Source organism: Aulonocara sp. 'chitande type north' Nkhata Bay, linkage group LG8 (genome assembly GCF_057382095.1).
Source record: "Aulonocara sp. 'chitande type north' Nkhata Bay isolate Kocher_YH1m ecotype deep benthic linkage group LG8, A_spYH_male_GT1.1, whole genome shotgun sequence".
Classification (NCBI taxonomy): domain Eukaryota; kingdom Metazoa; phylum Chordata; class Actinopteri; order Cichliformes; family Cichlidae; genus Aulonocara; species Aulonocara sp. 'chitande type north' Nkhata Bay.
Genome location: NC_141351.1, coordinates 16892774 through 16917818, shown reverse-complemented (window position 1 = coordinate 16917818; position 25045 = coordinate 16892774). Strand labels below are relative to the sequence as shown.

Sequence of the window (25045 nt, the reverse complement as noted above, 5' to 3'; positions counted from 1 at the left end):
TGATGGATTTTACTGTGATTTCCACACCCATTTCCCCCCCTAACTAATGTGACATATTAGCTCTTTTCCACCAAACAGTCTCAGGAAGTCTGTGTTTCAGGAAGTATTAAGATAACTGCATAACTGCATTTTTTTAAAACAATAAAAGAAAAATGATGGGAAAGAAAAATATGTGGCTCATTGATAAATAGAACATGTGCTGCTTCTTTCATGAGAGGATTGTGTTTTCTCCTTTTTATATCAAATTATGACCCAATCATCTTTAAATTAGGCACTAAAACTTTACGAGCTATGAGCAGATTATGTGCATTTATAGACCAAACAGTATCTTGCCTTTTTATTTTAATTACCATAATGAAACTGAAACAGTTTCATATTTAATCTAAGCTGAAGAAACAAATCAATAAGCAAGGCAAGAAATACTTTCCAAAGTATGTTGATTAATGTAATCTCTATAAACAGGAAGATCGCCTGGAGAGTTCATGCTCCACCAATGCCCACGTCCTGTTTTAAGGAATGTGATCCAGATGTACGCCAAAGTTTAATGGATTCTTCTCTACCTCCGCTCCCTCGTTGCTTCTAGCTTTATGAAATTAAAGCCTGGTAGCTTCCGCAACTTGGTTCTGATCTTAGAGAAGTAATTAATGTCTTTTTTAAATTGTTTGATGTGTAAAAAGTTAGTAAACAGCAAAAACTCTTTTTGTCTGGCCATCTGTTGAGTCTCCCTCTCTTTCCCCATCTTGCACCTGTTTCATGTTTAGTCTAATCTGGCTGCATATTTTTCTGGACATATTAAAACGACAAGAAATTCCAATTTTATTCACATTAATTTGGACCTTTCTGAATCTGAAAATTCAGCCTGAAAGCTAAGTAACTCTTAAACACGTTCCTGAAAAGGTGGAAAAGAAGCAGCAGTTTCACTAGATGATGAGGTCTTTGCACAGAATCCTGTCTTTCACGGTTGTACGTGGGGGTTAGGCTCGTGTCGGCACCACTAACCTCTGACCTTTTCCCTCCCCAGATACCCGCCAGGTGTGGTTGGAGTGGCTCCGGGCGGCATCCCAGGGGCTTTAGAGGGCATGGTGCCTGGTGGGGTGCCCATCGCCCACACCTTGCCCTCTGGTACACACCCCTCCCAGGCCCCATCGCCCAACCAGCCCTCTAAACACGGCGACACTAGAGAGCACCTCACCGAGCAATAGCAGCAGAAAGGATACATACGGCAGCATCTCATCCGGCCTGTTGACACTCAGAAACAACCAATCAAAGCAACTGACCAACTGGGACCAAGAGACAGTGAAACGACACAAGCGGCTGCCTGCTAAAAATCCAGCCAGCAACTGGGAACAAAAGAAGTGTTCCGGGAAATTTGTACTTTTAACCCTTTTAGTTTTTACTCTCTGTCTCTTTGGGTTCAGTTACCGACTTTACTCTTTGATGATGATGTATTTTTGTCTTTCTTTGGGACATGCCTATGATTGTGGACACAGAGTCCAGTGTTTTTAGTGCTCCGGGATTACCCGATGAGACTCTGTTCAGCTTCCCCCACCGTACCACCCACCTCAGAGCTCATGGGAAATGTAAGCCCACTTCTAAACACACCAACTGAACAAGAGAAAAAAAAGAAAAAAAAGAAAAAGAAAAACCTTTGGCATCATACGTTACTGGATCGTATGACCCCTGACAGCGCTCCTAATCTTCCCCGCCTCTTCTTCACCCAGCTCCAATCCTCATTGTGTAACAAGTGTGTGTTATTTAGGCCCCCAATTATGCCTCAGAAGAGAATTATTATTAATATTGTTTTTTTCTTTTTATCATCAGTGTGAATGACTAAAAATGGATTATCAGCTTATATATATTTATCAAATTAAAGAAAAAGATTGTTCATCAATTATAGTAATCAAAAGTGGGCTTTAACCCTTTCCTGGCAGTGGTACATTTGACACCTGTCACAGCTGGAGTTCCAGCTTTTCACCACTAGAGGGCACTTGTACACAGTGTGAGAATTTTTGAGTTTTAAGTGTCTCCAACTTACTACTTTTTAAAGCAGTTGGTGATTAACGTAAAGCCATTCATTAAACACGTAACTGCAGCTGAAGCTTTTGAAAAGAAGTTATTTTGTACTTTTAGTTCCTAAAAGCTCAGCGATGCATCCAGTTCTCTCCAGAGAAGCGTCTGATGGCTAACTAATCATAATGGCAGTCTTGTTAGACATGGTGACCCAGTCCCTTCTGTGAGCACATTTCACACTGAAGACAGGAAAGGGTTAAATTCAGCATGGTTTCTTAATGACTCAGGAATAACACTTTTTTTTTGCAGATATTGTTTCTCCTCCCGCCCCTCCCCCCCGCAAAATAATTGTCTATAAAAGGAAAAAAAGAAAACACAAAGACTGATCTGGTTCGTCTGAATATTGAATATTTCTCTCCATCATCCTCTCCATCGTGGTATTTTTATAAAAAGGACACATTCACACATTTTTTTGGTGTTAAAGAGTTTTGAGGAGTCCTGTTAGATTCGTATTGCCTAGTTAAATGTTCCTATAACCATAGTCCTATGTGATCCCCCCTCTCTACCTGCTCCTTAATATTTCCTTTGTTCTAATGAAGGCCAGGTTCTTTGGGGCATCCTGTACTCTGTAAGAGCAATAGCTGAAACTCTTATTTAGTGTCCCAACAATAGCAGAAGAGGCAGCCAGCAGTATGTTTTTGTTTTTAGTGTGAGTATTTGTATTTGTTTCTTGTACAAGGTGAACATTTAGCATTCAGTGCAGTTCAAATAAAAAAAAAAAAAAAAGAAAGAGAAAAAAAAAAAGATAAAGATACGATTCTGAGAACCAGCCGTCTGTACTGACTTCTTGATTTTCATGTAAAACAAGTTTACTCCCTTATGTACATGCACTGGCCGCTTCATTAGGTACACCTGTTTGTTAACTCAGCAAATGTCACAGCAAGAAAATAATCACATTTAGCCATGTACAGTCAAGATTGGCCTTCAAAGGCCCAGCAGAATGCAGAAGAAAGGTGATTTTAGTAAGTATATCAGTAACTACTGATCTACTGGGAATTTCCCCGTACAGTAGAGAAGAAAGGTGAGTGGCACTTCTCTGGGTGAAAGTGCATTAATCGCGCACGGAGCATGCAGGAGAGCATCTCTGAAAGCGCAACGCATCGAACCTTGAAGCAAGTGGCGTACAACAGCAGAAGATCACATGCGTGCTGTGTCTGTCTGATAAGAACAGGAAGCTGAAGCTACAATTTGAAGATTTGTCAAATTGGACAACAGAAGAAGAAGACTGGAAAAATGTTGCCTGGTTTGCATGTCTTGATTTCTGCTGCAACATTTAGATGATAACACCAAATTCCTAGCATGGATCCATCGTTCCTTGTATCAGTGATGGAGTGATGGGATATTTTCTTGGTACTTTTTGATCCTGTTGGTACCAATTTATTATTGAGTAATGCTGCTGATCATCTCAATCCCTTTCTGACCACAGTATACCCATCTTCTGATGGCCGCTTCCAGCAGGATAACACTATATCACAAAGCTCAAGTCTTCTCAGACTTGTTTCTCAATGTGACAATCTGCTGTGCTTGTCACCAGATCTCACTGCGCACCTTTTCAGATGTGGTAGAATGGGAGAGTCACATCATGGATTAGCATGAACGTGCAGCCAACAAATCTGCAGCAACTGTGTGATGCTATTATGTCAATATGATCAAAATCTCAGAGCACTGTTTCTAATACAATTTTAATTGTATGCTATGAAAAATGAAGGTCATTCTGAAGGCAGAAAAAGAGTCCACACGGTATTAGCATGGTGTACTTCATAAAGTGATCAGCAAGTGTATATTTCATAATTATGAAAAAAAAATAAAATAAAATAAAAATCACAATATCAGGGCTTTATCACAAGTGTAAAGCCCCAATACTTGGTGGTGGTGGGGGGGGATGAAGACAATACTGAAATAGAATGAAATCCAGTATTTGGGGCTACAAGAAATAACTTCTTATTGAATGAAAAACAAAAACAATCTCACATTGTTTAGTCCCAGAACAATTAATTTAAAGGGGAGGGGGGGGAAAAAAAGGTCTGTTTTTATAAACCTCTCTTGATCTAGTAATTCTGTAAGTTTTAAACAAAATCCTGCTGAGGGGGTAAAATAACAGACTGCATATAAAAGATGAATGTATGGAACATAAGTGAAAAGTACCTTAAACCTGCAGTTCTTCATATTGCCAGCAGGGGGAAACTCTTTGGCTACAAAAAGAACCCTGCAGGTTAATTAATATTAAAAGTCTTATTCAGAAATTTAAACTTTAATAAAAATTTGTATTTAATTTTGTCTAAACTGTTGTTTTGCACGTTGCAAATTACGGCCCACGTCCGAGTTAAAAATGATGATAAAGCTAATGTGGGGCCCATCTTGTCCTGAATGTGTAATTTTCTTGGCCAAATTAGCCCCACTATCAAGCACCATGATGGCCAAGATGTAAATATTCAATTTGAGCCTTTACAACATAACTTTACTAACCAATAAGTGATGGTACCGAGGCTAAAGCCATCTTTTATATACAGTTTATGACATGCTTCTAAAACTAACTGTGATTTGCACTATAGAGAACTCCATACTGCAGTGATCCTACTTATATTTAGATGATGTGGGTGCACAATGTGAACATTATTGGCTGTGTCCTTGTGTGCGATCAAACATTCCCGATCCACCATCACCCAGTGACTTCAGCTATAACAGGAAGGAAAAGCAATCGTGCGTGTGTGGCGTCACCAATTCAAACAACGAATTTAACAGTGGGAATTAATGAACAATGCAAGTAAGTAAGTAGGTGCAAGTGAGTCAAATTTAATATTAACGCTGTCCACTGAAAGAGGCGGGGCGTTTGGTTTTCTTTCCCCCACCAGCATCATCACCACCCCCCACTCAAACACAAACTGTGTCACACATAGAAATGTCAGTAAGCCTGTATGTCCTCCCCCCCCCCCCCCTCACAGAATTTATGTATAATCTGTGCAAAATAAAATACTTCAATACTTCAACTGAAAAGATCAAAAAAAAAAAAAAAAAAAAAAAAAAAGCAACCAAAAAACAGATAAAACGGGGCAGAACAAAGGGTATCGCCTCCGCGTGCCAACTCTTCTGAACAAATAAATAAATTCAACATCAAATGGGGCTTTGTAGAGGGGATCAGCAATCAGGAAAACAAGTGCTCTGTAAACCTTAAACATACACACACACACACACACACACAAAAAGGATTATCATCCTCTCAGTTTGAAGCAAAAATTTCTGTCAGGCAATTCTGTATAAATGAACTTTGCCATCTAGTGCAGCTTCAGGATTTCCTTAAATACAGTATATTTTTCCTATATGAGCTATTACTTCTCTCACGGTGAGATAATTACCTTGACAGGAAGCATCAAGATAACCGGTAAGGACTATAGGGAAGCAAACCAAGTGGACTTGCATTCATGGGAGCAGTAATCAGGATTCTGTTTGATGGTGCTGGTATCTTCTCTACCACAGAGCTCACAGAACACATGCATTATTACAAGTTAAAGATTTACATTTTTGGAGAAACGAGGGAGGGGAAGGGGAAATGTAGATAGCAAGGTAGTCTCTCCCAGACCCTATAATGTCCATTCCACAGATTTAAGAGCTCTTTTCTCTCTTCTCTACTTCCCCCTCACTCACTCATCTTCATCGTCCTCTTCCTCGCCATCGGAGAGAGAGGCACAGGGGTGGATCTGGCGGTATCTGTCCAACCACTTCTCCACCATCTGGGTGACCAAGGGGTGGTTACGGCGGCGAGAGCTCTTCTGCATGGCAGCCAGCATGCCTCCTTCTGTCACGCAGCAGTCCAGCCATTCCCTCAGCAGCTTTTCCTGCTGCTCCTCGTTGCCCATCTGAAGTCACACACAAAACATGCTATTAGTAATGTTCAGATACACGCTTTCACCTCACAATAGCACATGTTAAAAGCTTTCCTGCATCAAGACTAATTTGCAAAAAACAAAGCTAAAACTGGTCTACAGCCAAAATCACTGAAACTAATGCTAAAGATTGTTAATCGTTTCACGAGGCACTGCTACCAAAACTGGAATTTTTATTACAAAGGCCGCTCCATCCAAACTGTAGATTCAGTTTTGATGAAATGCAACAAGTATTAAATACAACTGGTAGATTTTTCATATTTTAAGATTAATGCAGTTTTAAGTACTGTGACTCAGAAATGGTACAGGTGAAAGGCTTATAACATCTGGTAGTGCGCTACATTATTACATGGTCACATGGTGAAACCAGCTTGTCTACAAGTCAAAATACACTGGGTAATTGATCCAACTGCTGTTTCTTCACATCCCAACATCCCACCTGCACATAATATTTTAACCTAGCCTTGTAGACTGGGCTTTAAATGCAGTCAGCACAGTTCTGTTTGGAAATTGAGCTGGCATAACCCTGCTAGGCTTTCTAATATTCTTCATTAGCCGCTACAGTGGATCAGCCGCCTCCATAATCACACTATCCCTAGCATCCTCGTCTTTCATGCCACCCCTCTTTTTATCCTCCTTCACTACATCCATGAATCCTCCTTCCCAGTAGCTCAAATCAAACACCATCCCTCCTCTGCACATCTCCAAACCACTATACCTAAGCTGTCCCCGTGATGTACTAAATCTTAATCTTGTCCATCCTGGTCACTCCCAATAAGAAAATAAAAATTAGGACCTTTGTCTCCTCTGCCACCTCCAGCTCCGCCCCTCTGTCAGTTCCACCCCCCGCCCCCCCAAAAAAAGCAGTAAAGTTCAAAAATATTTACAGTAATACCAAAATACACTTCTCAAAATTACCCAATTACCTGCTTTTTAAAGTTAAATTTAAAAAAAATAATTAACAAATCTGCAGTTTTACAGCACAACCACAGTTCCTACCTCTTGTGCAGACAGGAAGTGAATATGCAGCAGCTTCCTTTCGCTGTCCACCAATGGCAGGAAAGTGACTGTGACATCGTCGTCAGTATTGAGGTTGGCGCCCGCACCGCGATTGTCGTAGCCGTCGTTCTCCATAGCCACCAGGGCCGAGAAGTGACCCCGTGTGTAGCCCAGGGCAATGGGGCTCTTCCAGCAGAAGCTCTGCTCCCATAACAGAGGCAGGTACACACCTGAAGACACACAAACTAGTCAAAAGGTGCTGCACGCCACAGCACTCGAGGCATCGGCCAGGAACAGGCTCGGCAACTGTTCGCTCAAATTGTGTGCAAATGTCAGCCGAGGCCGAGCGCACTCTCAGATTTGACCTGACGCTAGAGGCAGCTGCTTTTTAGCCCGCTGAAAACAACCGGTTCTTTGTGAGCAGAGACGAGCTCCGCGGTGCAGCCTGATGCTCTGCTTTTTCAGAAGTGCACCCGCCCTCACCCCTCTGGCTTCTGACAGGCCAGCTTCCAGCTCCAAAAGCACACCAGCAATCACTAAACACTTAGCGTGCAATGTACACAAAAGCTATGGTTTCAGTCTACACACATAATTACCGTAATTGAGGCAGGCCATCATAACCAGGCTGCACCCTAAACGGAACAGATACACAGCGAGGCATCACAGACCATTTTATTTATTCAAATTATCAGTGCAGCACACCGAATGAGGTCAAGATATTCTGGCAGCCACGCACTCCAGCTGTGCTCACTCTGCATCTCATACACAATAGCCTGTCTGTATGAGTAATTCTAATGGCCTTGTTTCATGTGGTGTTGCTGCAGGTGTTTAAAGCTGGCTCACGCCATGATAAATGTTAGAAATAAACAGCGAAGCTCACCGGGGTCAGTTTATCACAAATTCCACTCAATTTTAAAAAGTTCTTTCTGCTTAAATTAAATATTAGCAGAGCTGTAACATAAGTGACTACTACACCCTCTACAGTGCACACACGAGGGTCCAAAGCTTCACCTTTGATAGTCACATCAATAAATATTAAGAAACATACTGATCAGCAAGTGTCAGTACTCTGTTTCCATTTTCCCCAAGATCTGACACCCTTTACAAGTTCAGGATCTGAGTTGAGAACACCGTTTTGTATTACAGCCACACGATGCCTCACCTTGAAAACGAGTGTATCCTAACGTTTCCCCACGGAAACTTTTGTAGTATTTCACTCCGTAGACTATGATGGGTCTTCGAAGAATATGTGCAAGAACAAAAATGTGGGTCTGCTCTAGGCTGGCCCCGGGCTAAAAAGGAGGAGAAAAAGAAAAAGCATAAGAATAGTTAGGCATTGTGATCATACTGCAAAGAGAAAAGTATCTTATGCGCGAGTATGAACGCTTTTCTTTCCTTCTCATTGGGCACATTACATAAGCACTTTTAAATATTCTACTGCTGCAATGATCTATCGCATAAAAAGGGGTTTCAAAGTTTCAGCCTTGTGGGATGGGATTTAAAAAGCTTGGTTTTTATCCTTCGGCTCTCATCTCTCCGTTGCTGTCAAAGCCTGAGACGAGGTCATCGCTTGGTAGCTTTTGCTGTGTTTGTTTGTGCTGCTGGTAGAGTGGCTCTAAGCTAAATGCCTGTAAATCCCAAGGTCACATGCTGGGGAGAGAGAGTGCTGCTTCAGCAGGCGTGCCGGTAGATCAGCTGTCTACAACTTCATCTTAGGGGATCAGCAGTAAATTGCTTATGTCCTATCTGTCATTCACACATGATCCACCATGCACAGTGCGACCCTTCCGACTGTCTTTTCCCATTTAGACTAATGCACATATATGACAATAGTTCATAGTTTCAGTAGCTTGTGCTTTATGCAGACCTTTATTTCCTCAAATAGAGTTGTTTAAAAAAAAAAAAACCGTGGTCGAGGTCACTGCAGCAACAGAATCTGACAAAACAGCAAATCAATAGCTACACTAACATATGTTTTGCACTTCTGGTGGTGTCGTGAAGTTGGCAAGCACAATTAATCTACTTGCAACTGCGGTGTCAGCCTGTTGAATTATATAACCGCACGCCCGTACTGACGAGATAACCTATCGGCCTGTTTGAGGCGGCGGAGTGAGCGTTGTGCACGTAACACGACTACCCAGTGTTAGAGACCAGATGGAAGAGGCTCCACGAACAGACTGATTGTGTTCATGTCAAGATATTAAGCAGATCAGCTTCTAGCTTTGAAAAGACTGTTTCAAATGATTTCAATGTAAAAGGGCTTATTTAATTGATATTTGTTCAACTGTATTAATTGTGCATATTGAGTTTCTTTGAGGATAGCTGTTTGTAAATGGCAGTTTTTGAGTTGAGTGAGCAAAATATAAATGCATCCAACTATCTTATGAGTTGCCTTTCCTTGATCAAATACAGGCGATACATTGCAATTTTGATGTTTTCCCACAATTATTGCAATATGACTCACACGCTTTTGCTGACTGGAGTGCTGCAAGAGTCTAATGAATATGCAAACAATGCAAGAGAGGAAAGGGACTATTGTTATGTAAATATTTTGGAGACAGACGTTTTGGGTCATAAACCTTCCCGTTTTGCCTTTGTTAGTGCATCAATTTATACATCATTTTCCAGCTTTTATTTCTTTTGTAGACCAAAAAATAAAAAACATTTAAAATGTACCACTGTCTTTAAACTCAATGGAAGTGAAGGTAGGCTGTAAACCAGAGACAACAACATAATTACCTGGCTGGCCAAAGACAGAATGAAGGCCCAGTCTTCCTGCCACTGCTCCTCTCTGAGGGAGAAATGTAAACCAAAGCTCTGCGAGTACCATGACTCCCACTCCTTCCAGCGTGTGTAAAACCTATTTTAAAAAAAAAAAAAGAATATTATTATACTATTTTCAAAGCTTATTGAATTAAAGGTGACCTCGAGCTCAGCCTGCTTGTATAGAATGGATTACTTTATGTATCCATTTACAGAGCTTCAAAAGAGCTACACTTTAAGTGCCAGAGGTCTTAATTATACATAAACAGAACAATCCACACACCTGCAATGCTCATTAAAAGGACTTCTACCCATGTTTTTTGTCTTGTATGAGTGTAGTCTATAGGCATGTCCTCTAGAAAGAATATTCTGTTATACACCAGTTTGAAAATCTGGATTTACAGTCACTCGTATTCCAAGAATATAGCAAAAACTTTAGAATAAATATAATTATGATGTAAACAGGTCATAAATTCACAAAGAAAAAAAAACAAAGTGCTTGTGTTAAAGTGAATCGAATCAATACAATAAAGTCTAATTAAATAAAATAGCATAACTTGGTAGAGGGGGAAATGATGAATGACTTTTTGTTGTTGTTTTAATGTGTCCAGTCTTGTTTGCAGTTTATTTCTTTCAGTTCGTCTGCTCTCGCTTTGTTTTTATGCAGATAACACGAGGCCATTTTTGAATATGCAACATGAACTGAGAGCAGCCTGTGAAAATTTTCAAGTGTCAAGTATCAGACTACAGGAACTGTGTAGGGCTGAGCCTCTCACCAGTGGGAGCAGTCGTGCAGGCTGTCGTGGAGAGCCTTGCGGAGGACAGAGTCCTTGTCGTAGATGCCCCAGGTGGCCTGCAGAACAGAGTCCAACAGGCAGTCTCCGGCAGTGCGGTTCCACAAGGCGTAGAGGCGACTGTCCAGGCGTGTCCCCAGCTCCAGAGACCAGTTGATAACAGGAGATTCCTCTTCCAGTTCTACAAACAGATATAAATGTGCGATTGGGTGTTGAGGACTCCAAGACAATAACTAATCAAGTTCCGTGTTGTTGCAGTGAAAACACAAAAGAGGAACTTGTGGCTGCATTTATTTTCTCCGCTAATATATTTGATAGTTTAATGAAAAGAATCAAAACAAAAAATTGTGTTTCCAAAAACTCAGCATAGGATTGCATAGATGCTGCGTTAAGTGTTTCAGATGTGCAGCTGCTGCAGCCGCTATTTCCGCAGGGACAAAATGCAAAATGCAAAACCTGCTTTTCTCTTCCCATCGTGAAATATTATTAAACACATCTCCCTGAATATGCAATCATATTCTGCACCAGAAACTCAAGGCAGCTCTATCCAGTAGCCCACTTTAAGGTGGCTTAAATGGGTCATAACACTCCTTTTATATCTTCGTTGAAACACAAAACACACACACAGCTGCACTGGGAGAGTGTCATTAGATAAGTATGTGGGAGGGAAACTAGTGAGCTCAATTAACCTAATTAGAAAAGGAAAAGACGACGAAGCAGGAGGTGGGGAGCTGATTGAAGACAAACACAGGCAGGGAAGATGCTAGTTTAAAGTCCCTTCTATTGCAGGACGTGAATGGCTGAAAACATGCAACTGGACAGATTGAGAATATGACACAGGATATAAAGAATGACATCTTCAGTACCTTTCTGCACATCTCGATCTAACACCTCATCAAACAACTTCTCCTGGACAGCAGGCGGCAAGTCTTCTATATCTGCAGAGAAACATGGGAAAGATAGGTTTTCATGCTCGTTATAACCTAATGGTAGACGAGGCCGAGGGCAACATAAATGCTACAGTAATGACACACAGAGGGGATGTTCTTCACTGGATGGCATTTTGTCAATGGCACACTGTAAATACAAGCTCTGTGTATTGAACTGTGCACACACAAAGCCAGAACACTGGTGGCTGTTCTCTGGTTCAATAGTGAATGGCACTGGCTTTGTCTGAGAGCAAGAGAGACACAAACAGACAAAGCGAGAGAGCGAGTGCCCTGCAGCTGGCCTCGGGCCAAATTCACTCTGTAGTGAAATGCTTGGCATTAGATGCACACACACAAAAATTCGAATTTATATGCAAAGGCTTCATAATCTTTGCTCCCAGGGGCAGCAGCAGGACTAGATCAGAACAGTGGGTGTTCTTAAAAGTAAAGTGCATGTCATTTCAGTGAAGACATAATGCCACAGGGACGAGCTGATGTTTCTCTGAGCAATGCGGCGGGGTCCTATTCTTACACTCAAGTTCACACATTGACAATTTAGACATTTATACTGTGTAGAAGAAAATTCTACAAAGAAGCCATGAATAGAATCCCAAAGAGCACAAAAGTAATTATTTCCCCGTTGCTTGCTTCCAGAGTAAATGGAGCCAGTAATATTCAGTGTCAGACATGACAAATATTAAGACTGGTTGTTGGGGTGGGAGTTTAATCTGAGCTGTTTATTGAGGCTACAGGAAAAATTATATATTTCTGCGAGCACAGGCCCATAAAGCAAAACTGATAAAGGGATAAACAGGAAGAGAGGTTAGATTACACGCACAAACACACACCAATAAAAAAAAAAAAAAAAAAGTGGTATAAGCATTAAGACCCAAGTACCTGCGGGCAGAGTAAAAGTGACCAAGTCGGTGAGGAAGTAACAGGTGAAGTCTCCTTTACGTTGACGTAGTGAAGATGCAATCTCTCTGCGGATCTGCTCCGTCAGCTCGGGACACACCATGGAAGGGATGCACTTGGCTGCTTGCTGGCTCACCTTATAGACATGCACACAGATTAAAAAATTTTATTTTACAATGAAATTAAAAGATTAAATGAATATGTGAACTTTGGACTATATAACTAAAACTAAGCTAACTTATCTACACTTAAGATACGTCTGCAAATGTACTACCCCAAAAGATTTGTTATGCTAAATGCTTGCCCTCCCAAACTGAAAATTCAAAACCGCAAGCTCCACCCACGACATTATGGTAGCGCGCCAGATGTTGTCCATCAGCTGCAGCACGCCAGGAGGGTTAGCATCAAAAGCTGGGCAGGCACAGTGCCAATTCTATTAAACAGAAGCATTGTAGTCACCCACACTGCATGCCGAGAGTGAATGCGCTGCCATCCTGTGCACTCAGATACACTGTCTTCTCTTGCTCACAATTTTGTTTGAATTGTCAATTCCAGTTTTAGTAGTATTAGTGAATCTTCTCAAACAGAGACGAGATCCTTGACACATACTCATACGCCGTCGAGACATGGTTCCCATGCATTTCACGCAGCACAAAAGAGGAAGTTGGTCCACCTTACCCACCCAAGCGTTTTTCATTCTGGGGATCAAACTCTCCCATGCATAGTAAAGACCTGCCTTTCTATGCTTGCCAACATGCTTCCTGTGCCTTTTCCTAATCACTGTTTGCTCTCCGAAATCACATCAACTCTTATCATGCCCCATAAGAAACAATGACAGAATAGCAGCAATTCTAATACCCCCCTAATTCTAAAAAAGTGCTTTTCTGCTGTAATTCTATGCATTAAGAGCATCTATTTTTCATTATATAGCACACTTGGTAAGGAGCAATTATAAGCGGTTGTGGCTGATAATGAGAAATACAAAAAAGCACTTAAAAATGAAAAGTTTCTGTAACATAAAGACTTTACAGGCATGTTAGAATTTTTAGGATCTTTTTATAAAAACTGACATAAATCCTCTTAAGATTAAAAACTTATAGCAAATTTTTGCTCAAAGATTCAAGACTATGCTTACCTCTGTTAGCAGAATGGCGAGCATGTCCTGCCTTTGAAAGCGAATAGCCAGATGTACCAGAGTGAAGCCTACATCAAAAGCTGAGGACCGATTAAGGAGCTGCACCTCGTCTGCAGTGAGCTGTCGGGCAATGTCGCCACCGGATGACTTATAAGCTTCTACTGCCGCCAGGTCTCCCTCCACAACGCCTGCAGGAGAGGAAGGAAGGAAGGAAGGTTTTAAAAAAAAAAAAAAAAAAAAAAAATCAGAAGGAAAAATAATGGAAAACAACTGTTAAAAGTGATGAATCAGTGCCTAAATATTGCTGACACAGCTTCTTTTCTAGGATTGTGTGTAGCGAGGCTACCAAACTTTAATAGAGTGACTCATGTCAACATAGTCGGCCATTTATGTCATCACATGACATACACATTCAAGTGCGGTGCATCGATATAGGGAAGACTAAATGATACAACACAAGCCATTTAACAGCACTACAAGTCCAACCTCAGAGCTGACCATAAAAGGTTCAACACCTTTGTAAACATCATAACCCATCTGCAATGTAGCCTTTATTACTTTGGATTAGTATTACTTAGGCATACTGAAACAAGCAAGTGTATTCAAAAGATAATCAAAAGAACATACATGTATCAGCAAAAAAAAAAAAAAACAACATTAAAATCCATTTTAAAAATGGTTTAGATATATTTTTTGGAGCAGCTTCAATCCCCATGTCTGTTCTTGTAGAAGCAAGATGTAACAGACAGCTTTAAATGTGCTAACACAACATCGCAAATCACAATTTATTAATATTAAAACCTGGGAGAAATTTGTAAAACAAATTCAACTAGAGGAAAAAATTAAATAGGGCCTTGATGTCATTCGACAGCTCTGATGACCTTTAGATGTAGCCACGAGCTAACCGAGTGCAAGAACAGTTATCACACTGTCGGGCTACTACATAGCAGAACAGACAGAGCAGTGTAGCTGTAATGTGGCGCTATCAGAGAGCTGTGTAACACATAGGACAGTGTGTTGAACCTACTAGTCTCAACATCTGTTATGAGTGAAACAGCCAGGTAGCAAACAGGACACTGGAAGAGCTGCTTTATTTAAACTGGCTGCCTTACATCAGGATGTTCTCTCAGGCAGGGAAGAGGACAGTTGAGTGAATCTGGACTAAAACATTCCAAGCATGACCCTTCTCATTTTACACATACTGGGTGACATTTTGCAAACAGATCTATAAATACATGCAGAATGATTTGAGTTGCAATAGCTGTTGCTATGCGGGAGACCTCAAAGGAACTCAAGAATGCGGTGACCCGTTTTCAGTGAATACAGGCAGTTTTGCTAAATTTAGACTTAGATAAACAAACCGTAAACCTTTGTCAGCGTCAAGCTGAAGCTGTTGATTTACTGGTCGATCTATGTTCCTACCCTTCCCTGTGGCCGTGAGCTCTGGGTAGTGACCCAAAGGAACGGATTGCTCATTTCCGCTGCTTTTATCAGCAATCTGCAACTAGTGTACCCTTAGAGATAGGATGACGAGGATGACGAGAATGGCAGTTCGAAAGAGGGTCAGTGTTCAGGCAGTTGACTATGATACCTCCTGGATGGCTCTTAGTTGAGGGGATTCTAGCATATCCAACTGGGAGGAGACCCAGTGCAATCCTAAAACATGCAGGAGAGATTACGTTTCTCACCTGGCTGTCTCCCATGACATCACTGATTAGACTGCTGCATCAAGTCCCTGATAAACGGGAATGGATAGATGGAGAGATATCCTACTGGTTAAGGCAGCTAGGTTTGCAAAAAAACAAAAAAAAACAAAAAAAAACCCAGACCTTTCTTGTGTGACTCATACCAATCTTTGTAATATAAAACAAAAGCAATAAAAGAGAAGTTATGAAGACTTTCTAAAAACCGAGAAACAAGTAATTGGATGGTCAAGTAATGTGCATTGGCATGGTGAGCAAGCATTAGTGCAAACCAGATTTCTCGACCAGTATTAGGGCTGCCACGATTAGTCGACTAGTCACGATTACGTCGACTATCAAAATCATCGACGACTGATTTAATAGTCGACGCGTCGTTTGAAGCTTTGTAAGATCACAAAAGACGCAGGAATAAGTAGTAGAATTTAAGAGTGCAATAACGGACTGAAACAGAAGATGGCAGCACTGCATGTACAAGGATGCCAGCTGCTGTTAAACCCCGAAGAAGAAGAAGCAGCTGTGTCCCAGAATTCATAGCGTAGCCCAGCTCAGTTTCCAACAATGGTGGCAGCTAGTTAGCTTTAATATTACTCTTATTATTCTTTCTGGGTCACAAAATAAACGTTTAACATATTTTCAGGCGAGAATGTAACTGTATAAACCTCAAATATCTGCTCAGTTTATCAAGACACCACATATTTTCAAAAGCGCTTTTCGGAGACGTCTGTTACCCACTAGCTCGATAGCTAGCCGGGGGCAAGGCTCACTAGAGCCCGTGAGAACACCGGACTCCCAGCAAATAGTTTTCAAACCCACTGCCGTCTTTCGCTACTCAGGTTAAATATATATATAAGGCTACGTTCACACTGCAGGCAAAAGCGCATCAAATCCGATTTTTTTGACCCTATGCGACCCATATCCGATCATGGTATGACAGTGTGAATGGCACAAATCCGATATTTTCAAATCTGATCTGGGTCACTTTCGTATGTGGTACTGAATCCGATACATATCCGATGTTTTAGAAAGCGACTGCTGTTTGAACGGTCAGGTCGCATTAAATCCGTCTTTTACGTCACCGACACAAGACAGACGCCAATTATCAGCTCCGGAGAAGCACCCGAGAAGACATCGTGAACGCTTCCTGGCCATCCAGTGTAGATGTCAGTGAAACTGTTGGGAAGACATCGTTGGAGAAACGTGAACATTTTATTTGTACTGTATAATCTGCAGATTCTGACAGAAATCTGCAACTATCCTTTGAAGCACCGCTCCTCTAAAACAGCAATAAGGATAATTATTAGGTTATTTACATTATTATGTAAATAACAAAATAACTTAAAGCAAAAATTGGGAAACGTAAAGTCCGAAGTCTTTATATTAACGGCCATCTGTCAAACAATACTGTTTGGTCTGGGTCTAAACAGAGCGCGTTGTGTGTGAAGTCTTCTTTTGCGCATGCGGGCCACTTTGAGCGTTCACACTAGAGCGCGTTTGCTGTCGCATTTTATTTGTAGTGTGAACACGCAGACACAAAAAAAAAAAAAAAAAAAAAAAAATCGGAATGAGCAATAAGACCTGCAGTGTGAACGTATCTGCAAATTTCATTCAAATTTAATAAACTATCATCTTGTCTTTATTTTTAGTTAGCATGTACCATAAACACTTAAAGCTGTAAGCTAATGATAGTTATATAAGAGCAGATGCATGCTAGTGCAATAAGCTGTACGTTTTACGTCCAATAAATGCATGATCTGATTAGTTGACTAATCGCAAAAATAATCGGTGACTAGTCGACTATCAAAATAATGGTTTGTGGCAGCCCTAACCAGTATTTTATCTTTCGGAGCGCTGTATGGGTCCTTTCATTTAATGTAAATGAAAACATTTAAGTTTTAGCAACTGCAACCCATTAAAAGATTAGGCTATGTAATATTCGTCCCCATAATGACCCAATCACCCAGAGATGGGTCATAGAGGTTTTTAGGCATGATGGTTTGTGGTTTTATCCCAACTAGAACGCCTCATTACGCCCTCAGTGAACTAACATGTCAGAATATTTTGCCTTTGCATGCTTGACAAGGTCAGCTTCATGAGAGCATGTCTGATCCCAGCAGTGCCTACAGTCTGATCAATGCACATCATGCAGGTTGTGAAAGACTTTGAGCTAATATTGGTCTGCGCTTAACAAATACACAGTCTGACATTGTTTCTCAATCAGCTGCTCCACAGTAACCTATGGTTATCTAAAAGTAATGTGCTGGAACAAATTAAATCAATGTCTGTTTGTGTTTGTTTCTCGATATCTCTCACCATAAGTACTACAAAGTGGTGGGCTTGCATTTTTTTTGAATCATCTGAAAAATTCAGTTCATCGTCGAGATTAATTTAATCTTCTGAAAGCAAAACAAACAGAGGTCCTTGATAATGTTTTTTTCTCCCACACCACATTATCAGGAACCGCATCGAAATATAAACAGAGCGGCAACAGCAAGAGACACCAGTTAGGTTTTTCACTGAAACAAAAGAACCATAATACAAAAACATGTCCGCTTCCTTTTGTGGGAAAGCACAATCAATGGGAATCATCTGATTTTGGCTCTTGTACGGAGCACAAAAAACATTAAAGTAGAACTGCAGGAACACAGTAAAGTGAAGTGAGATCGTGTTTTCAGACCTGAGGAAGTGCTTGGCCATAACATACTCGACTCAGGCACTTCCTCCACTGACAAACACTTTGAAGAGCACATGCGGTATAACCGTAAAGAGTCAGAGACATGGTATGAAGAAGAAGAAAAAAAGGCTCAGCCATATTTAAAGTTAATACATGAGTCTTCCCATGTCTTTAAGGACAGCGGTAGGGAGAGGGGGAAAAAAGAAAACGACCAAAAAAAAAAAAAAAAAAAAAAAATACTGCCAAGTTCAATCAGTGCAAAGGTCAAGGGGGCGTTGATCATGTGCTGCACTCATGTTTTTTTTTCCCTTCTGTTTTTTGTTGACTGTTTTTTACCTCTTGGGGGGCTCTGTTCAGCACATACGCGTCACTGTTTACAGGGTCTATTGACTGTGAGCCAGGAGACTCTCTGCTCCATGGGCTGCACTTGCACTACGCTGCCCAGACGGCCCATTCATCCCCACCAGCTGGGAAGCACTCACACCCTCTCAGTTGCTCAAAGATGCTCTCAGAGCCCAAGTAAAAGCACTGGGAACATCAGTGGTGAGTTGGACCAAATTCCTACTTTCCCTTTTACCACATTTTATGGTTTTTTTCATTGCAGTCAGCAGTATTTACCTGATGGCACCGCCCTATGAAATAACACAGCAGGAATTTCTTCTGTACTCTAATATTTGGAGACTAAACAATGAGTCATGCCGTCACTCATTTATAAAATACAAAGTGGCTCTTAGTGCTGTGCAACCTTGGCACTTTGCAGAGTGATGCACCATCTGCAATGTAATAACACAGAAAATGTGTTGCATTGGGGACAATAACTGCCACCTCTGTCTGGAGTACAATGCTTTGCTGTCGCTTAGCATGACATCACAGACACACAAAAAAAGTGTTGTTATAAGAAAAACATGACATAGGAGAGTGTATTCTTTTTAAACAAAATTAAGAAACAAGCACATTTTCACATCATTCATTTGCTATGAACCAACTGATCTCCTAATCCATGCAGAAATTACATGTAACGTAGAAAGGAGGAAAAAAAACTCACCAGCACATGCACTAAGAAACAGCCAGTCAGTTTTCTTCATTCGGTTCCTAATCTGCTTTAACCTCTTGAAGTCGACTTCTTGTTCCTCTTTGCTCATGGCTCCAGCTGCAAGCTCTATCCTCTGGAAATCCATAGTGACATGATCTTCCCTCTTGGGCATAGGAGGGGATCTCCTTTGCCCCTGGCCTTCGCTGCAACTGCCCCTCCACCGAGCCCTGTCTTGCTCGTTGATTACGGGCGAGGGCTCCGCAGACTCGGCCAGCTCTATGGCTTCTTGGTTGTTGGGCCTGGGGAGGGCACACACCACACATTTTGTAGTTCTGGGCCAGTTCTGGTAAGTGCAGGCGGTACATGTCCAGTGCTGCTGGTGGGTGTTGAGTCTGTTTCTGTCATTATACTCCTCACAGGTATCCACAGGAGAGTGGAGAGCAGGGCGGCAACCTGCATTGGAGCCTGACGTCTGTGGGGACTCAGTGGGGCTGCTGGTCCTCGGGCGCTGACAGAGGCACTGTGTGCAACGGATGGCACGAGGCCAGTTCAGATAGGTGCACATCTGGCAGGACCACTTATTGGCAATCTCAGCCATACTGGGTGACCTGACTCTAGGCCTGGCACTGGAATCAGGACAGATGAGGAGGCTGCTGCCACTTTCACTTCTAGAAGGCTCCCACTCCAGCCCGGGGTCCAGATCAGGACTGTTTTTGTAAGGTTCCTCTGTAATAATGGGTCCCCTCAACCTCGGTGCACGGCACATAGTACATTTGATTGCAGATGGCCAGTTTTCATAGGTGCAGTAGTCACAGGCCCACTTTATCCTCTGCTCCGTCATTGTGGACTACTTTAGTTGGATGCACTGTTGTGAAAAATCCCGTTAGAGTTGAGACATAAACAATAGCTCTGCGAATAATCTCGAATAAGCAGGTGTTACAAACCATTGTGTTTAGATATAAGAATTCCGTCCAGCATATGCTCCAGCAGTTTGTAAACTAACCTGCATCTGATCGGGCACATTCAATGACACACTGGCAAGATTACATTTTAGAGTGTTTGATTTGAATCCTTAATAATCCGTAACTCTAAGAAGAATGGTTAACAGCGCGGTTTTAACTCATCTGACTAAAGACACTATTGCGTTACTCTGCAGTTTTGTTTTTAGTCTTTAGCTTTAGCTTGCTAGCTACTGAGCTAACCTCCTAGCATATATAGAGCTAACTGCCATCAAATCCAACGATTAACGCGCACGACGGAGCATACAGTCATGGAAAAGGTCATAATTTCATTCATGTGAAGAAAAATGTGATAATCTTACCGTTTCGTGACTGCGCTGCGCCGCCGAAAACCACAACAAACCCTTCTCGTTCACTCCCCCTCCTCCCCTCCTCTCCTCCTCCTCCGGCTCAATCAAACCTTTCCCAATCCGAATGATTTCGACTCCTCTGCCCTCTCACATGTTTACCTTCGTGGACTCGTTAACCACTGGCGGAACAAAGCAATCCCCGGCAAAGCCTGGAACACCTCGAATCATCGTTTAAATCCGCGACTCTCCGTGGTTTACATTGCCTCCGTGTTGTTTAATGGCGGCGACAGCAGACAAATGAGTAGCAGAGCCAAAATAAACGCTGGCCTGCCTCCGTCACCAATCATCTGGCTGAGTTCTCAACGTGATTGGACAAAGGTAAAGTACTGTGTTGCCTTCAGGAACGTCCGGAACAGTCAAAACGCCCTGGGGGGTTTAATTTTTAGGACGCAGAAAGAGTTGATAACCACGTCGCTGAAATACTTTGCATATTTTGTCGATTTTTAGGCACATTGCACTAGACAAAAACATGTTGATGTTAGTCATGCTAAGACATTTGCGATTGGATAGTTTACACATCCCCAAAGATTGGGATAGAAAACTGGATTACATAAATATGACATTATCCGTATGGATATTAAATCCGATATTTATAAGCAGCATAGAAACCATGGTGAGTCTGTAAATTGTTTAATTTCTTAAATTATATTTTGAATACATTCCAATTAAATTCTGAACTAGCTGTGAAGAATAGCAAAAGCGTTAAGTATATGCTGATGTAACTGAAAAAAATAGGCTTTTCGGTTATGAATCAAGGGTTCCGCTTTCTCTGGACACGCCCCTTTCAAAACGTCACTGAAAACATGGCTGTTTTCTTGAGCCGGTTACACCACGTTTCGCTCCACGTTTCTAACGCGGAGAAAATAGCTAATGACCTTGTCTCTAAATTCAAGTTTGATTTATTTGCTGCCAGATTAACTGACAAGTCCAAGCAGTTTGCTTTCAGGAAAGGAGCAGCAGTTTTCGTCGTAAATGAGAGACCCAGTAAAAGCAGCGTGGGACTGAATGAAGGGATACTGGGATTAGCTGACAGATACTCCATTGATCCACAGCGGGCTGACTTGGAGAAGTACAAGCAGGGTAATAATTCTTTGGGATGTCTTTATGATTTAAGCCCTCTTCATCCGGTGGATACTGTAAACAACGTGTGTTTCGAGGTAGAGGATGTCCAAAGGTCATTCAAGGTTCTTCGCGATCTGGGCTGTAATTTCTTGGTGCCTCCCACCACCGTTGAGGACGTGAATGGTCCTGTCACCTACTCGGTAGTAAAATCAATTGTGGGAAACGTGTGTCACACGCTAATTGAGAAGACAAACTATGAGGGAGTCTTTTTGCCAGGGTTTGATGTCATTGAAAAGGACTGGAGCTTGGGAGAAGAGGACATGTCTTGTCCTGTCACACACTTTGATCACATAACTTATGCCTGCCCCAGGAAGACAACCCACCAGGTCATGGGGTGGTATGAGAAGGTCTTTGGTTTTCAGAGGTTTTTCATTGATAGGTGAGAAATTGCTCCGAGGCATTTGTTGCCATATCTTTTCCCCAGCGTGGTGTCAGTAATCTCAAGGCTGTTTGTTCTCCTGAATAGTAATGAAGACGTGGATGAAGGTTTTGTGATAAACCAGGAGGGCATTGGGCTTCGACTTACTGCCATGGAGTACTGGAAGTGCAGCAAAGCAGGCATCGCTCTTCCTTTTGCTGGCAAAAAGGAGCCTGACTGCAAGTTTGTCATTGCAGAATCACTGCCCGAACAAGGTAATAGAAACCCCTAGTTTCTCATTTAAGCCACTATTTATGATCTCCGCCATCATTGTTTGCATTTGCTTTGTCAGGCCGGAACCAGGTTGACACCTTCTTGGAGCAGCATAGGGCCCCAGGGATCCAGCACATTGGGCTGTACACTAAAAACATTGTTTCTACTGCGCACACGATGGCTGAAGCTGGCGTACAATTTTCCTCCCCTCCTCCAGCCTATTACACTCAGGTTTGAATGATTTTGAACTATAATCACTGCAAGAAGCGACCTGTGTTTTATTCATATTTTCACATTATAGTTCTGTTTAATTTATATAGTTGGCCTGGATTTTGAAATTTTGGGAATTTGGGAGAAGCTTGTCCTCATACTTCCTGCAAGGCAGGCTTTCAGAGATTTTTCAGATCTTGTTAAAAGGGTACATTTTGATCCAAACCATGATATATTACCACACTTGACAAAGTAGTTATGCCTAAAACCTAGCTGAACTGTGACTTAAGGCTGAAAACGATATCAAAGAAAAGAGGGCTTTGAAGGCAAACTTCTCCCACTAGAACACATAATCCAAGTCATTATCACACTTTTCAAGGTTATGCCATCACCACACAGAAGGAGAACAGGGTCTGCTTTGTACCAGTAATCACAGGAGCAAACACTATAATTACAGACTTTGTAACAAGTTCAAAAATAAAGGAATTTTCCATCTTTTTAAACCCATCCCATTCGCTGTGGCAGCTGGGAAAACAGCAGGAAATAGAGGAAGCAGGTCACAGCCCCCAGATGCTAGCACAGCATGGGATTCTCCTGGATACAGACCTGCACCAGGATCCTTTATCACAGAGAGCATCCAGTGAAAGTAAAAGGTAAGAGCCAATCAAGAGTTGTAATCTCTCACAGCCTTCAAAGAATGCCTCTCTTGTAAATTGTTTTAGTCAATGGTTTCTTTTAACTATCTTTGGCATTATCTTATTAAATAAGTGAAACACTGTGAAAGTTTTGTGTGATGTATGGCTGCTCAATGTCAGCAAACAATCTTATCAGTCATCTCTATTAAAATGAGGACATGTTCCTGTTTTACTATTCAGTACAATTACAGAAGCCCGTTTGGCTTGCAACATGCATGTGAAAACTGCTTGACTTCGTTTAAAATTGCTGCAATAATGATGAAAGACACGAACCACAATTTTTTTTTTTTTTTTTTTTTGTATTCACCAATGAAAAGTTGTGGAAACAGTCCCGAGGCTGAAAGTGAATCTACTGTGCTGCTTTTCCCCTTTCAGACATCTTCTACAGGTGTTTACCAAGCCCATATTTGCTGAGAATACCTTCTTTCTCGAGCTGATTGAGCGAAGAGGGGCAACGGGATTTGGCGAGGGGAACATCAAGGCGCTGTGGCAGTCAGTGCAGGCGTACATGGAAAATGAGAGGGTGGATCGTCAAGAACCTCAGGGATCCTCAAAAACTGCACAAACTGCTCTTAGTTAGCCACTCCAAACATTTCTATAACAGGTTATGTTATTTCATGTGGCTGCACTATTTACTGAAAAACATATGAAATATTTAAATTAGTCTCTAAAAAGTCCCTCGTTGCACTGATGACACATTACTTATTATATAATGTATTCATATCTGTTGAAATGGGTGCTGTGTTCTGTACTTGAAATGATACAACAAAAGACACTTGCTGTAGGAGTAAAATAATGTCTTTGTTTTCACTGTCTCAAAGTAAACCACATTGCTCCAGAGTAACCTCAATAAACTTGACTCACAGTAAACTGTGAAAATCAATTGCTGGCTTCAAAATATTGTGCTCCGTTTTTCTTCTTGTGTGGGCCAAACTTCAGAATAAGCACACTTAAAACCTCTTAGACCTTCCTAGACAAAGACTGACAATGGCCAGTGCATTTTAGTAATTGTCAAAGATACTGGAACTTACAGTTACTTACATTATATAGTAGCACTTGCATGCGGTACTTTTACTTTGCAATGCTTTTGGGTGCAGTGGCTTGTTCTTCATTGTTAATGCAGCATATGTATGTAAAGTGTCTGAACACCACTTCCACATATACTCAATGAAGTATGCACAACAAGCTCAAGCTGCTAGAAGACTGAAAGCTTGCTAATGCATCAATGATAGTGTGCTTTTTTTAATGTATACTGTGCTATAATAACACTGTATATTAAAGTATTTTCACTTAAAACATTTAAGTGCATTTGCTTACTATAATGCTCATAGTTATGAATGCAGGAAAAGTGAGAAATGTTTATTTATTTTTTTACATTTTATACTAAGGTATTATTAATTGATTTAATGCATTAGCATCACTTAGTCAAAGTCACTGTCCATATGAGAAAAAGTGACCACTTCATTGGCTCGTAATGTAGAAATGTATCCCAAACTATTATTTGCTGTTCACTTCATTATGTAAGCATTATGTTGGTGGAAAATTAAACTAGGCTCTTTGGCCCTTTTTTTCCCTAAATAACCCACCCACACAGTCACTTGAAGAACTGTTACTGGTCAAACAGCTGCACCTCTTTCAGAAGCCGTAGTGGTTTTAGCAATGTGCATGCTTTGGCAAAAAAAAGTGGCTTTAGAACCTCTTAGAAGGGATCTCCAATCCCACAGAGATGTGCCAGTTCAATTAACTTGGCTATAAACATTATGGATGAGGATTAGTGGGATAGATGAGAAGCAGTGAAGTTTAATGGACTTCCATGAAAGCCATATGTTCTTTTTATGCCCTGTCTGTAGTTACAGTATCCTACTGAGTACACAAGAGAGTCACTGTAAAAACAAAACATAAAAACTCAGCAACAGGCAATTTATGAAATGAATGTACTTCTGCATTTTGACAAATGGTGTCAGTGTTTTTCCTTTAATCAGGGGTCACCTGCTCAGGCAAACTGCATTTTAAAAATGTTGATTCTGTATTAAGGATTTATGTTTTTCGATTACATAACAAGCAAACCGAAGCAGCACATACAAAATAGATGCACTCCCCTTTCTTCATTCACCACTGGAACTGG

At 41.3% G+C, this 25045-nt stretch overlaps 3 protein-coding genes across 4 annotated transcripts in view; 2 read left to right on the top strand and 1 right to left on the bottom strand.

The window, feature by feature from the left end:
- LOC147323531 (uncharacterized) overlaps positions 1-5261 on the top strand; it is a 50153-nt gene extending 44892 nt beyond the window's left edge. The window contains exon 9 of one of the 2 annotated variants that reach the window (XM_086303933.1): positions 1022-5261. In XM_086303933.1, the coding sequence (XP_086160059.1) occupies positions 1022-1202 (181 nt within the window). In that variant the 3' untranslated portion in view covers positions 1203-5261. The remainder of the gene's footprint in view (positions 1-1021) is intronic. The other variant, XM_086303934.1, reaches the window with a different exon arrangement.
- Positions 5018-20545, bottom strand: zranb1a (zinc finger, RAN-binding domain containing 1a). The gene is made up of 10 exons (XM_086303935.1): positions 20215-20545; positions 18906-19758; positions 13487-13674; positions 12334-12487; positions 11374-11445; positions 10490-10688; positions 9690-9810; positions 8113-8242; positions 6951-7180; positions 5018-5924 (listed from the first exon to the last, which is right to left on the bottom strand). Exons 2-10 carry the CDS (start codon positions 19732-19734, stop codon positions 5709-5711), a joined length of 2139 nt encoding a protein of 712 aa, XP_086160061.1. The 5' UTR covers positions 19735-19758; positions 20215-20545; the 3' UTR covers positions 5018-5708.
- A 128-nt stretch (positions 20546-20673) lies between these two features.
- On the top strand, positions 20674-24200 carry hpdl (4-hydroxyphenylpyruvate dioxygenase-like). Its single transcript, XM_086303937.1, has 5 exons — positions 20674-21763; positions 21851-22017; positions 22095-22246; positions 22751-22878; positions 23296-24200. Exons 1-5 carry the CDS (start codon positions 21009-21011, stop codon positions 23498-23500), a joined length of 1407 nt encoding a protein of 468 aa, XP_086160063.1. The 5' UTR covers positions 20674-21008; the 3' UTR covers positions 23501-24200.
- Positions 24201-25045: the final 845 nt, after the last annotated feature.

Coding starts and splice junctions, on each gene's coding strand:
- hpdl (XM_086303937.1), top strand. CDS start 21,009: ATGAATCAAGGGTTCCGCTTTCTCTGGACACGCCCCTTTCAAAACGTC. Junction 22,247..22,750: donor CTCCAGCCTATTACACTCAG/GTTTGAATGATT, acceptor TCGCTGTGGCAG/CTGGGAAAACAGCAGGAAAT. Junction 22,879..23,295: donor GCATCCAGTGAAAGTAAAAG/GTAAGAGCCAAT, acceptor TTCCCCTTTCAG/ACATCTTCTACAGGTGTTTA.
- zranb1a (XM_086303935.1), bottom strand. CDS start 19,734: ATGACGGAGCAGAGGATAAAGTGGGCCTGTGACTACTGCACCTATGAA. Junction 12,488..13,486: donor TCGCCATTCTGCTAACAGAG/GTAAGCATAGTC, acceptor CATGTCTATAAG/GTGAGCCAGCAAGCAGCCAA. Junction 5,925..6,950: donor ACTTCCTGTCTGCACAAGAG/GTAGGAACTGTG, acceptor GTGTGACTTCAG/ATGGGCAACGAGGAGCAGCA.